General features: G+C 42.2%; 1 protein-coding gene across 3 annotated transcripts in view; it reads right to left on the minus strand.

The window, feature by feature from the left end:
- LOC133399093 (protocadherin-9) overlaps positions 1 to 13941 on the minus strand; it is a 244805-nt gene that overhangs the window by 175166 nt on the left and 55698 nt on the right. For all 3 annotated transcript variants that reach the window (XM_061670218.1, XM_061670219.1, XM_061670216.1), the window contains exon 3: positions 2907 to 3008. In XM_061670218.1, coding sequence (XP_061526202.1) covers positions 2907 to 3008 — 102 coding nt within the window. The remainder of the gene's footprint in view (positions 1 to 2906; positions 3009 to 13941) is intronic.

The raw sequence follows: 13941 nt of genomic DNA on the forward strand, positions 1-13941 counted from the left end.
TGGTACAATAATATGAAAACATGAAAAAAGCAAATGAAAATTCATTAGAACACATACTACAAGGAATAAAATACCTGTACAGTACAGTACAAAAGGTCAGTTGTGCTGAGAGCTGAAATTTTCGGGTATCTTTAACGCCTCATCTCTCCATGCGGGCGGGCGAGCGGAGAGGCAGTTTGACGGTGCACGTCTCACTGTAACTGTGTTTCGTTACGTCATAAAAAATTATGAGATAAACAGACTAACGTCTCATTGTGTATTATTGGAAGACATTACAATACTTTATGTCAAGCCCTACAATGCCGCTCAAACAAGGTAACTGCTGGCTAGCAGTTAGCGGCGGAGGAAGACGATAGCATTAGCAGCTATCTAGCAGTAAAGATGAAACTTCTCGACCTGTTGAAGGAAGGGCAGACAAGTACAAAGTTTATGCCTGTCTGTAGCCATTATGGCATAAATGAATCTTCGGTCTGGTTCATAAAATGAAAAATAATAACAGAGTATAACAAGTGGTTAAGAGTATAGGAAATGTTTATGAGTATGGTAGAGGTTATTAAGAGTGTGGGAAAGAATAACAAGTGTGGGACCGGGGAGCAGCAAAATACAAAATATTTACAAAAAATTGACAAAATATGTAAAAGACAAAAAAAAAACATGGACACAACATCGCGGAATTCACTGATTGCAGGTGTGGTCCGAAACCCAACCCCTGCGATAAATGAGGGATCACTGTACCAAATACTCCCTCCTCTGGCTGATTGGTATACTGTTCTGTTGGGGTAGCGCGAATTTAATGATATGACTCCAGAAAACTTTTTAAACATGCCAAAACGGCTAAACTGCCCAGAACACAGGGAAGGAAAAAAAAAGGGAAAGTGGGAGAAAGATAGGTCATGTTGTTACTTTTGGTTTGTCCCATTAGATGTCGCAACACGTTACTTGCATGATTTGTTTGACTGTAACGATGTAGTCATGAAATGAAGAAAATGTTCTCTTTTATATTTTAAATTGTGTGACATGTTATCTTAGAAATTAAAGGCAACGTTAAAAAAAAAATTGTGAGCGTATGTATATCGACGATGTAGGGGAGCGCCATATAAAATCTCGCCTCGGGTGTGTTCAACAGAGAATATAACAGAATATAATATAATAACTGTGTCAACAGTCAGTTAAAACAGCCTTTTCTCCACATGCCATTGTGAAGGAGTCCACTAATCACAAAATCACACAACAACTGGGCACATCTTGCTTTTGCAGTTTTCTCAGTATACTGGAAGTTGCATTTCACAAAAGAAAAAAGTATTGCCTCAAGAGAGTTTGTGGAAAGGGCCAGAAGCCCTATATAAAAAAAAAATAAAAAATAAAAACATATTGTACTCACAACCACAGAAGGATAAAATATCATACCAAACTGAGAATATTGCTGGTGAATTCTATAGTGCAGTCGTTTGACCTCTTGTGCCGACTGGAGCCACTATGGTCTAATCAGTGCAGCACAAAACGATACCTGAGGGCTTGTATCCAGCCTATTGGGAGTTTGGGAAGGGGAGACTTCTATTCTCTATGTTTACAGTCTATGTATACTGCTGTCTTGTGACTCATACTCACGTGTTGATATTTAATCCACAGAAGCACAGGCGATAAATGTTTAATGTGTCTACAACTAATGAGAATGAAAGTATGTGGCAAGATAATGTTTTGTAAAACAAAGAAACACATTTGGTGTTTATACAAAATACTTTTAGTCACCCTGTTTTGACAAAATATTACATGCAACAATTAACGTAATGCTTATTATTAATTTGTGTTACTAAATGTACATTTATATGGCATTTTTTGTTGTTGTTGCTTTTTTTTTTTTTTTTTTTTTTTTACATTGAGGTGAAATAATGGATGTGTTTTGTATGTACCCATACTGAATTTGATCATAGATTATGATTTTTGTCTTTTTTAATGGTTATCTTGACAACAAAACTTTGAGCAAAAACCTTGACGTGAAGCAGGTTTTCTATTAATGTAATAAATAAAATATTTAATAATCCTTCTTACGGGAGAATTATTTATTTTTACAAAGATTGGATGGGGTTTAGCAATTACAATGACATGAAATAATATACAGCTATTATGTTGGCATCCCATGCAGTAATATATGGAGGGTGTCAAAAGTGGACAGATTACTGGTTAATGTGGACCCTGTCAACATCATTATGTTTCTGTCTGTCTGTACTTCTTTATTATCCTGGTGGAACTTCAATATATGCATGCATGCTACCTGTGGGTGTTTGTTTTCATATTATAGCGGTTTCGTGGGATCATAATCACAGTGGTAAATCATTTGTCAGGTGCATATAGATATATGTAAATCAACAAAATAAAAGCTTGTCTCATTTTCAAAGAGGATCACTGAGGCACAGAGGCAAATTGGCTTGACAATACAGTTTATAATGGAAGGAAAATATGGTAAGAGGCCTTGCCCACAAGGAACCTTCCCCTTGCTTATAAGCTGTATTGATAATGGCAAGTTAGAGAAAGTGACATCATTAAGATTCAGCAGTGTCTATGCACAACAACACAAGCAATCTCCTCCAACACCCAAATGACTAACACACGCTGTGTTTTCCAAGGATGGAGTTAATGAGACTAACACTCATTTCTCAAGTAAAAATGGCAGGGATATTTTCATTACATTAGGCAGTGAACCTAATGATGTTCTAATTACAATGTAACACAAATTCTAATAGGTGAAGAATACTTGGCATAGGAAGGAAGCAGGCAATGTTTAACTTGTAAAGAGGACTAAGCATGCTTGAATGATTTGAATGAGATGCAAACATTTTACTGATTTTGGGAAAAGTCAGTTGAATTGAACAAGCAAAATTCCATTAGGAAGGAACATTGGTACTCACTAAGGGTGTGCAAGGGGTCCAATATTCAGGGTTGAGCTCAGCTCGGGGACGAAGGTCCAGATATTCAGGGTTCAGTTCAGTTCGGGCGCGAGTTAATGTTCCCTTCAATAAAGATTAGAACAAAACAAAAAGTTAGAAAATGGTATGTGTGGTTGTCATTTGCGCAGATAGTAATTTTCTAAATATACCCAGCAACTGGTACGTTGGTACGTATATGACATAAACTCAATAGGTACACAAAATACTTCAAAACATAGAAGTCATCATTTAATTTAAAAAATTCTACAGTGCTCAAAGGAGCAGGACTCTTTTACATCCAGTACTGAATCAAGACAAACCTTTGGTTAAATCAAGACATACCGTTAACTACAATGAAGAAGAGCAATAAAAATGCTAAAGTCACCACTGTTTAATGACATTTCAAGAGGAAAACTGCAAAATTACATGCAAATACCGTCACAAACATTTTTGTTAAATTTTATTTGTTTTGCATAGGGCAGCACGGTGAACGACTGGTTAGAGTGTCTGCCTCACAGTTCTGAGGACCCGGGTTCATCCCCAGAGCCCGCCTGTGTGGAGTGTGCATGTTCTCCCTGTACCTGCGTGGGTTTTCTCCGGGCACTCCGGTTTCCTCCCACATCCCAAAAACATGCATGGTAGGTTAATTGAAGACTCTAAATTGCCCATAGGTGTGAATGTGTGTGCGAATGGTTGTTTGTTTATATGTGCCCTGCGATTGGCTGGCAACCAGTTCAGGGTGTACCCCGCCTCCTGCCCGATGATAGCTGGGATTGGCTCCAGCTCTCCTGCAACCCTTGTGAGGATAAGCGGCTCAGAAAATGGATGGATGGATGTTTTCGATCGCTAGGGCCATGTGTCCTAGATTTTACTGGAAGTCAGTAGAATGGAATGAATCTTGTGGGCCCCATGAGGTCTATGATGTATACTGTAATTATCTGCTGATTCTTAAAATGGCTGCGTGTTATGAGCCTACTCTGTATGAAGCCCCAAGCATAAATCACTGTCTTTAGCCGACATCCAAATGAACAACATCAACATAGAGCCGAGGCACAAAGACAGAGTTTTAGCAGGTAGTAGTGTTCAACTCGAATTCATCATCAACAAAGGACATATTGCTTGCTAAACCTATTTACTAACACAATTTCCTGCCTCCATCAAGAGTCAAAACACGTGCACACATTTTCACTTAATGTTAACTCAACAAGTTAGGCAACAAATGCATTAGCAGCTGGCTGTTTTATTGTTTTGCAAAAAAATGGTAGGATTTGTTTATTGCTGCTACACATATTAAATGGCAGCATACCAGTGTGTCTGCTCTTACTTACATCAAGAGCTGTTCAAATAATGTGCACTGCAAATGCAATGCATGTTTATAGTGGACATTCCACACCCATGAAGAACAAAGTGAACTATGTGGTAATATACCCTGTCAAAATACACAGATACGTACACACAAACGCATCTCCCCAAACAACACAGTGAAAACATACACTTTTAAATATGGTCTTAATGCAGTAAAGAGTACAATACAGAGGTGCAACAACCTTTAACAGAGAGAAACTATTGCAGCACACAGTGCAGCCAAACTATACAGTATCTTTCATATATTTATTTATTGTTGTTTACTTCCATGTCTGATTTTGCCACTTACATTCTGTACCAGCATGTGGTTTCCCTATATTTTAGTTGTGTGAAAATTTTGTTTCAGGCATTTAGCAATGTAAACTAAGTGATACACGTCACATAAAAGGACACACTCAGAAGACAGGCAAATATAATAATATAATATATATATATATATATATATATATATATATATATATATATATATATATATATATATCACTGTATTTATGCCAGCCTTAGGGCATAACCTGCTTGATGGAATCTTGCTACATAAAAAGTTTAGAATAATACTGATAATAACACTGCTATCTGACCATAAAGAACAACTACTATAGTAACGTGTACTCTAAGTAATTAACACAACTTGTAGATAATGTTTTTTACAGGGGACATGGAAAGGTAAGAAATAGTATCATACTGCTGAATCTCCCCATGGGCCTTTAAAAGTCATTCTGCTGAACTTGAGGGCGAGGAGATGAGTTTCATTAGGGGGATAAAACACACTTTAATTAGCTTTACCATTAGTCGAGTGCTGCCAAGGCATCGCAGTCACAGCAGACCTTTAGTTCTCTTTAATTACACTGGAGCTATCACAGTATGCACTCTTGCTTGACATCACAAGACTAGATTCTTTACCCAACAAGTGTTTTTCTTTTTAACTATGTGCATGTGCGTGCATGCATCTTTGCACCTGGTACAAAGAAAGGAGCAGTGTTTGGCAGCTTGTGACTGCTCATAAGATTCAGGACATAAAAATAATCACTTCATTATTTCCATTTGTTGAAAGTAATGTTTAGTGGTGTTGGGTTGAGGCACTGAGAGCTAAATATCACAAAACTGGGGGAAAAAACATTAGGACAAGGATAACAATTGTATGTTGACAAAATTCTTGCTACCCATCTGGTAAAAGTAAATGAAAATCAAACAAAATTATAATGTACTGAGAATTAACTAATGCCAATCAAGCATTCCTTTTTTGTGTGGTTCAACATAATTGTTTAAAAAAACAAAAAACGAATGAATTCATAATTCATGACTAATGATGGTAGATTTTCATCACAATATTTTCTGGCACAACCTTGAGGCAATATACGCAACCAAATGATAAATGTTAATTACAGGCAGGTATTCTGGCTCACTCGTGAGGTGGCTTATCCAGACTATGTTTCAATTTCTTCCATCAATGTTCAATAGGATTTATTTATATCAAGGCGCATTGAAGGCCACTTCAGAATATTCCATTTTTTTTTCTTGGGTGTTTTAAAAATGTGTGTTTTGTGTCTTTCTTCTCTTCTGTGTTGATAGTCTTTAAATTTAATTGTACCCTGTACAGAAATAAACGGTGTGCCAGATGTAACAAAGCAGCCTCAAAACATAATTGATCTCCTAGAGTCCAAGAAGGTTGGTCCAGTTTTGTTTCATCTGTCCAAGCTACTGTATGTGACTTGTCAACATGCATTTTGGCAAATGCCAGCCTTCCAGTTTCAAGTTAATTCAGTGACTATTTATTTATTTTTTGACAATTGTACAAATGATGCAGAGTCCTCTAGCAATTTAGAGCAGTTTGAAATCACTGATAGAGCAATAATCTGGTACAGTGACCATTGTGCAAATGGTGCAGAAAATCTTAAGCAGTTTAAAGTAACTAGTAGTGTGATCAGGGTCCTCGAGGGTGCATGGAAGTTCGCCCAACCAGTCTGTGTTTTGTGAACTTGGAGAAGGCGTTCAACCGTGTCCCTCGGGTGGTCCTGTGGGGGGTGCTTCAGGAGTATGGGGTACCGAACCCCCTGATACGGGCTGTTCGCTCCCTGTACGATCAGAGTCAGAGTTTGGTCCGCATATCCGGCAGTAAGTCATACTCATTTCTGGTGAAGGGTTGGACTCCGCCAAGGCTGCCCTTTGTCACCGATTCTGTTCATAACTTTTATGGACAGAATTTCTAGGCGCAGCCGAGGCGTAGAGGGGGTCCGGTTTGGTGGCCTCAGTATTGCATCTCTGCTTTTTGCAGATGATGTGGTTCTGTTGGCTTCATCAAGCCGTGAGCTCCAACTCTCACTGGAGCAGTTCGCAGCCGAGTGTGAAGCGGCTGGGATGAGAATCAGCACCTCCAAATCTGATACCCTGGTCCTCAGTCGGAAAAGGGTGGCATGCCCTCTCCAGGTCAGGGATGAGATCATGCCCCAAGTGGAGGAGTTCAAGTGTCTTGGGTTCTTGTTCACGAGTGAGGGAAGAATGGAACGGGAGATCGACAGGCGGATCGGTGCAGCGTCTGCAGTGATGCGGACTTTGTATTGATCCGTTGTGGTAAAGAAGGAGCTAAGCCGAAAGGCGAAGCTCTCAATTTACCGGTCGATCTACGTTCCTACCCTCACCTATAGTCACGAGCTGTGGGTCGTGACCCAAAGAACGAGATCCCGGATACAAGCGGCCGAAATGAGTTTCCTCCGCAGTGTGTCCGGGCTCTCCCTTAGAGATAGGGTGAGAAGCTCGGTCATACTCTCTCAAAGTAGAGTCATTGCTCCTTCACATTGAGGGGAGCCAGATGAAGTGGCTGGGGCATCTGATTTGGATGCCTCCCAGACGCCTCCCTGGTGAGGTGTTCCGGGCACGTCCCATCGGGAGGAGACCCCGGGGACGACGTAGGACACGCTGGAGAGACTACATCCTTCGGCTGGCCTGGGAACGCCTCGGGATCCCCCAGGAAGAGATGGATGAAGTGGCTGGGGACAGGGAAGTCTGGGCGTCCCTGCTAAAGCTACTGCCCCTGCGACCCGACCTCGGATAAGCGGTAGAAGATGGATGGATGGATGGATGGATCGTAGTGTGATCATCCGGAAAAATGTCAAAAAATTGTGCAAATGGGGCAGATACTTCTCAACCACATGAGTGGATGGTATTAATTAACAAAAGATATGCAAATAATTAGAGTGGCACCTTCTTGGATTGTCTGGCGCTTCACGCCCCTGGTAGGGTCACCCATGGGAACCAGGTCCTAGGTGAGGGACCAGTCAAAGCACGGCTAAAAGACCCCGATAATGAAAAATATATATGGATTTAGCCAGGCCTGGAGGTGGGGCTCGAAGGCGAGTGCCTAGTGGCCGTGCCTGCACCCATGGTGCCCGGCCGGGCCAAGACTAAAAGGGTAACGTAGGTCCCCCTTCCAATGGGCTCACCACCTGTGGGAGGGGCCATAGGGGTTGGGACCAGTGTGAGCTAGGCTGTGCCTGAAGGCAGGGACCTTGGCGATACAATCCCCGGCTACAGAAGCTGGCTCTAGGGACGTGGAATGTCACCTCTCTGGCAGGGAAGGAGCCCGAGCTGGTGTGTGAAGTTGAGAAGCTCCGACGAGATATAGTCGGACTTGCCTCTACACACGGCTTAGGCTCTGATAGCAGTCCTCTTGAGAGGGGTTGGACTCTCCTCCACTGTGGAGTTGCCCACAGTGAGAGGCACCGAGCAGGTGTGGGTATAATTATCGCTCCCCGGCACAGTGCCTGTACGTTGGGGTTCCCCACAGTGAAAAAGAAGGTAGCCTGCCTACGCCTTCAGGTGGGGGAACAGGTCCTGACTGTAGTTTGTGCCTAAGCACCAAACAGCAGTTCAAAGTAGTAGTTTTGGAGTCCTTGGAGGGAGTGCTGGAGAGCGCGACGAGGACTCCAACGTTCTGCTGGTGGTCTTCAATGCTCCCGTGGGCAATGACAGTGAGACCTGGAAGGTCGTGATTGGGAGGAACAGCCTCCCCAATCAGAACCCCAGCGGTGTTCTGTTATTGGTCTTCTGTGCTCATCATTGATTGTCCATAACGAACATCATGTTAAAGCAAAAGGGTGTCCAAATGTGCACTTGGCACCAGGGCACCCTAGGTCGCAGTTCGATGATCGACTTTGTGGTTGTGTCATCAGACGTGCGGCCCCATGTCTTGGACAATCAGTTGAAGAGAGGGGCAGAGCTGTCAACTGATCACCACCTGGTGGTGAGTTTAGTCTGATGGTGAGGGAAGATGCCGGTCCGACGTGGCAGCCTGATGACTTACAGGCTGAAGCAGTTGTAATATAAATGAGACAGGTAAGTGGTCTTTTCTCTATCTATCTATCTATCTATCTATCTATCTATCTATCTATCTATCTATCTATCTATCTATCTAGCTCAAGTGAAGAATTCCTCAGAAGGAATTGGCCTTGTTTTGAAATAAATATGCATGATTCAGTTTGTAGGAGCTAACTGAAGAACTGAACACCATAGATATTTCCTCTTTCTCTGCACACTCTTGGTGCGAATACAGCACATCATTACACAATTTTGCATTTGACTATATCCAAATGACAAGGCAAGAAGGCAGAACTCTGATTGTTCTTTTAAGGAAACTAATGGCACCTGTTTCACAAATCTTCACAACCATACTTACCTTCTCGCTCTTCTTCTCATTATAGGTTCTTTATTCATCAGAAAGCCACTGCTTTGTCTCAAACTAGAAACTGTTGAAGCTAAAGTTCTTTAAGTCAATCAGAGATTTCACATTAAAGCTTTGCAACACCGGTACCAATTTTAGTACAGTGTGCAATTCTACCCAGCCCCTCTTATATTGCAGAGAGCAGTGAGGGTGTAATTTAAAGTAATTTAAACGTCATAGTATTTGATGTGTGTCACTATAGAAGGGTTACAATGAAAATGCTGATTTACAGGATGAGTTCGATACAGGCGGCACAGTGGGCGACTGGTTAGAGCATCAGCCTCACAGTTCTGACAACCCGGGTTCAATCCCCGGCCCCGCCTGTGTGGAGTTTGCATGTTCTCCCCGTGCCTGCGTGGGTTTTCTCCGGGCATTCCGGTTTCCTCCCACATCCCAAAAACATGCATTAATTGGAGACTCTAAATTGCCCATAGGTGTGACTGTGAGTGCGACTGGTTGTTTGTTTGTATGTGCCCTGCGATTGGCTGGCAACCAGTTCAGGGTGTACCCCGCCTCCTGCCCGATGACAGCTGGGATAGGCTCCAGCACGTCCGCGACCCTAGTGAGGAGAAGCGGCTCAGAAAATGGATGGATGGATGGAGTTCTATACAATTCCTAAGGTCACTTTTTTATCTGAGTCTATTGCAGATGTAGTGTCAATTCTTTCTGTGCAGAAAGAAAATGAAGGAAAGACTGAATCCAGCAGCCGCCAGGTGGGACATAGTGCAAATGTAAAGTGAGTGGCAAATGACTTCATTCTGTGCCAACGATTGTACATTATAGAAACACTCGTGAAAGTGTTGGACATTGCCAGTTAATCCAGCTTGGAAATGGAGCAGCTGCTACAGTGTATGAGGAGCTCAGGTCTTAAAGCTAATGGGCTTTAAGCATTTACCATACAACACAGGTGTCAAACTCAAGGCGCGGAGCCAGATTCGACCCATCACATTATTTTTATGTGGCCCGCGAAAGCAAATCATGTGCGTCAACTTCCATGATTTTTCCTAAAATCTGTACGACAATTTCATTCTTTGACCTCTGATTTAAAACCTAGTTATCCATCAATTTGTTGGGTATACTGTATATAAGACTGGACAACAACAAATTTATTGTTGAAGATTGTTTAGCTGATATAGAAAAATGTTGATGTGCTGACCCCAAGTATCACATTGGTTTTGCTCAATCAGGACGATTTTTTTAACTATGGCCACATTGATGTTTTTATCGTGTAGCGAATGTAACACAGGAAATCTGGTTTATGTCACCTGGGCCATAAACTGATCATCAGCCCTCCTCCAGCCATTTCTACTGGTTTCTCCAACAAAGACCCCTTTTCTGCGGACTGATTTAATGACCAAGAATATGGGAACCCTCTTTTCAAATGTGACAGTTCGGGACCATGGACAACAATGAATTTATTAGTCAGACAGGCCACAAGTTGTTACTGTTACTTTTACTGTCTCCGTCATTTGAGCACAGTTACTGTTACTCCCAGACCTCCGCAGGGACTCGAATGAAGTACAATGGACCAGCCGGGATCATTGGTAGAGCACGGGCGACACCCACTGGCGTTTAAGAGTCACTGCAAGCTTATTATCAGTACCCACGGTTTACTGTGATGAATGTGTGTTTGATATATTATGAAGCTCCCAGTGTACATCATGATAGCAATGTCACTAATGACTGTTTCTTCCAGGTCTGCTGGTTAAATCTGTTTTTCAACCAAATAGGATTGTTTACCTCAGACAACACGGGTGTTACATTATGGACATTAAGTCTTGTTAGCCACTAAATAGGGTTGAAACATTCATTGCATAGATTAACCATGGTGTGTGAGACTATGCAAAAGCTGGGAATTGACTTTTTATTTTAGCTCCACTGGTTTTAGACCACAGATGTTTCTAGAAGTGAAATTCAATATCAGAGGCGTGGTCTGTCCTTCCCGCTCTTGGCTTTTGGGGCAACCCCTTTTTACTTGGTACAAAAGACTGGAGCCTTTTGTTCTCTCGCTTCTTGTTCTCCTGCTTCGCCGAAGACGCTAGCTCCCAGCCAAGGAGCCCCACTCCTCACCACGTGGTGGGAGATGCGAGCCGAAATGGGCTAGCCCCAGCCGAACCTTCCTTGTCGCGCTGACGATTGCTGAACGCAGTTATTCTGCCAGCCTCCCAAACTACACTTTTGTGTGTGAGTGAGGCACCACCAAGAGGAATCTGGCAGGAAGGATTTACGCGCACAAGTTTTCTCTGAGAACGTGATGAACAACGTCATCACCCAACCCACTTCAAACCAATCATCGAGAGGATCGAACCGCCTGCCTAAAATTTGATCTACGCAACGTGAGTACAACTTGCTGATTACCAAGTACAAATTGGTGCATAATTGGGCTTATACTAACGTTCAAAGAAATTCCCAGCTCTCACATCTCTCACCGCACATCCTCATTCCACACTGACATCCCGAGTTCAATCTTCTTTATGAATGTTTATCTGTACCGTTTTGTAGTAAAGTCCCTCTGGATTGTTCCCCCTCTAGTTTCACCTGTAGACTTAATTTCAAATTCCACTTCCTGAAAGAGTCAAACCGCTGTAAACTATAACTGTTATTTTCGTCCATGTAGCAAGCCTTCTAAAGTACCAAGATTGCTCGAGGTTTTTTGGCACTTTTCCTAAAATTTATGAACATAAAAAGAGACGTGGTGTCCTACACGAGACAAAGATAGTTTGATTGTAACCTTCAACGTACGTCGAACTACACCAGAAGTAAACGCAGGCATTTACTTTTAGTCATATTCCTTTCCCAAATTAATTACCGCTTTTATCCAAAACCAATATACGCTACACATGTACAGAAATAATTTTCGCTTTAGAGGTTCAAATAAACAAAGGTTCCTGCCCTGAATTTTGACAATGATGATATAGCATTCAATTTACATGTACTTACTTTTAGAACCTTCTAAACCTTCATCTTAATATTGAATTGAAGGTGCTAACACGGTGGATGACTGGTTAGCACATCTGCCTCACAGTTCTGAGGACCCGGGTTCAAATCCGGCCTCACCTGTGTCGAGTGTGCATGTTCTCCCCATGCCTGTGTGGGTTTTCTCCGGGCACTCCGGTTTCCTCCCACATCCCAAAAACATGCATGGTAAGTTAATTGACAACTCTAAATTGCCCGCAGGTGTGAATGTGAGTGAAAATGGTTGGTTGTTTGTATGTGCCCTGCGATTGGCTGGTAACCAGTTCAGGGTGTACCCCGCCTCCTGCCCGATGACAGCTGGGATAGGCTCAAGCACGCCCACGACCCTAGTGAGGAAAAGCGGCTCAGAAAATGGATGGATCATGACAGTGTGATTGCACAGAGGTTTAACTAAATCATTCAGATACAAATAAAAATTTTCCTAGTTATCAATTTTATAATTATGTACTGTTTTAGAAAATAAATCTCCAAAGAACACATTCACTCCCATTTACTCCCATTCCCTGAACACACTCACATTCTCACACAGCTGTGACGTACCTGCCATGAATGGCGGCTCTGGCTGCACGGAACTGGTTGCCAAATATAGTGTTTATTTGCTGACATATGAAGGCTTGTACATAATGTGTTAAGATGGGTTTGTCCAAGAAGTCCCTCACAAAACCTGGCACTCTTTAATGAAAATGAACTTTCGTTCGAAAACCATTCTTTGATGCCAGAATGAACACTTATCAGGCAGAAATTAACTAAGTTCAGCCACACGTTTGAATCACTCCAAAATGTTCTCTTGTTAATTTCAATGAAGGACATTAGGAACGCATAATGTAGTGTTTATTATGTCTTTCTCAAATCTCAGTTGAGAATCTGTGTGGCACTTACACGCTCTCAGTGTTTGCATAGGCTTTCTCTGGGCACTACAGTTTCCTCCCCCATTCCAAAAACATGCTTCTTGTTAAGTTAATTGAAGATTGTGGATTGGCTATAGGTTTGAATGTGAGCGTGATTTGTTGTCTATCTCTATATATTCCTTGCAATTGACCAGACGACTAATCTGGAATGTACCCAGCCTCTCACTCAAAGTCAGTGGCGACAGGCTCCAAGTCACCCGGAATCCTAACAAAGACAAAGACAAATGGTTGGATGGATGGAAGCAAGTCGTAAAAGTCTGGTTTCATGAAATCAAGCAATTCTATTGTTCTCCACCGTTTATCAACACAGCATTTTGAAATGGAGGGAAATACCCACCTCAGTCAGTATAGTCAAGCAACATGTCTTTTCTGAAAAAAATACTCAAGTTTCAATGGCATATTGAATGCTCTTTGCTAGCGTGTATGTGTATGTAGGGCAAAGAAAAGTTTGGGAACCACAGACTAAAACAATGATCAACCAATTATACTCTGTAACTGTATAAACAATGTAAATAAAAAGATTGACTCTGATTAAATAGCAATGCGTCACCAAACCCCAGAGATAACTGTGCTCCTGAATGCAGTCCCTCGTGGTTGTGATTTGCATGCATTATTTGATAACCATGTTACTTTATTAACTGAGGGAAGATTCAATTAGATCTAACCTTCACCTCAATGTCAAATAATTAATACAGAAAATAATATATATATATATATATATATATAGGCAGCACGGTGGACGACTGGTTAGAGCGTCTGCCTTACAGTTCTGAGGACCGGGCTTCAATCCCCGGCCCTGCCTGTGTGGAGTTTGTATGTTCTCCCCGTGCCTACGTGGGTTTTCTCCGGGCACTCCGGTTTCCTCCCACATCCCAAAATTATGCGTGGTAGGTTAATTGACGACTCTAAATTGCCCGTGGTGTGTATGTGAGTACGAATGGTTGCTTGTTTGTATGTGCCCTGCGATTGGCTGGCAACCAGTTTAGGGTGTACCCCGCCTCCTGCCCGATGATAGCTGGGATAGGCGCCAGCGCTCCCGCGACCCTTGTGATCA

The sequence above is a fragment of the Phycodurus eques genome, chromosome 2, assembly GCF_024500275.1.
Source record: "Phycodurus eques isolate BA_2022a chromosome 2, UOR_Pequ_1.1, whole genome shotgun sequence".
Lineage (NCBI taxonomy): Eukaryota > Metazoa > Chordata > Actinopteri > Syngnathiformes > Syngnathidae > Phycodurus > Phycodurus eques.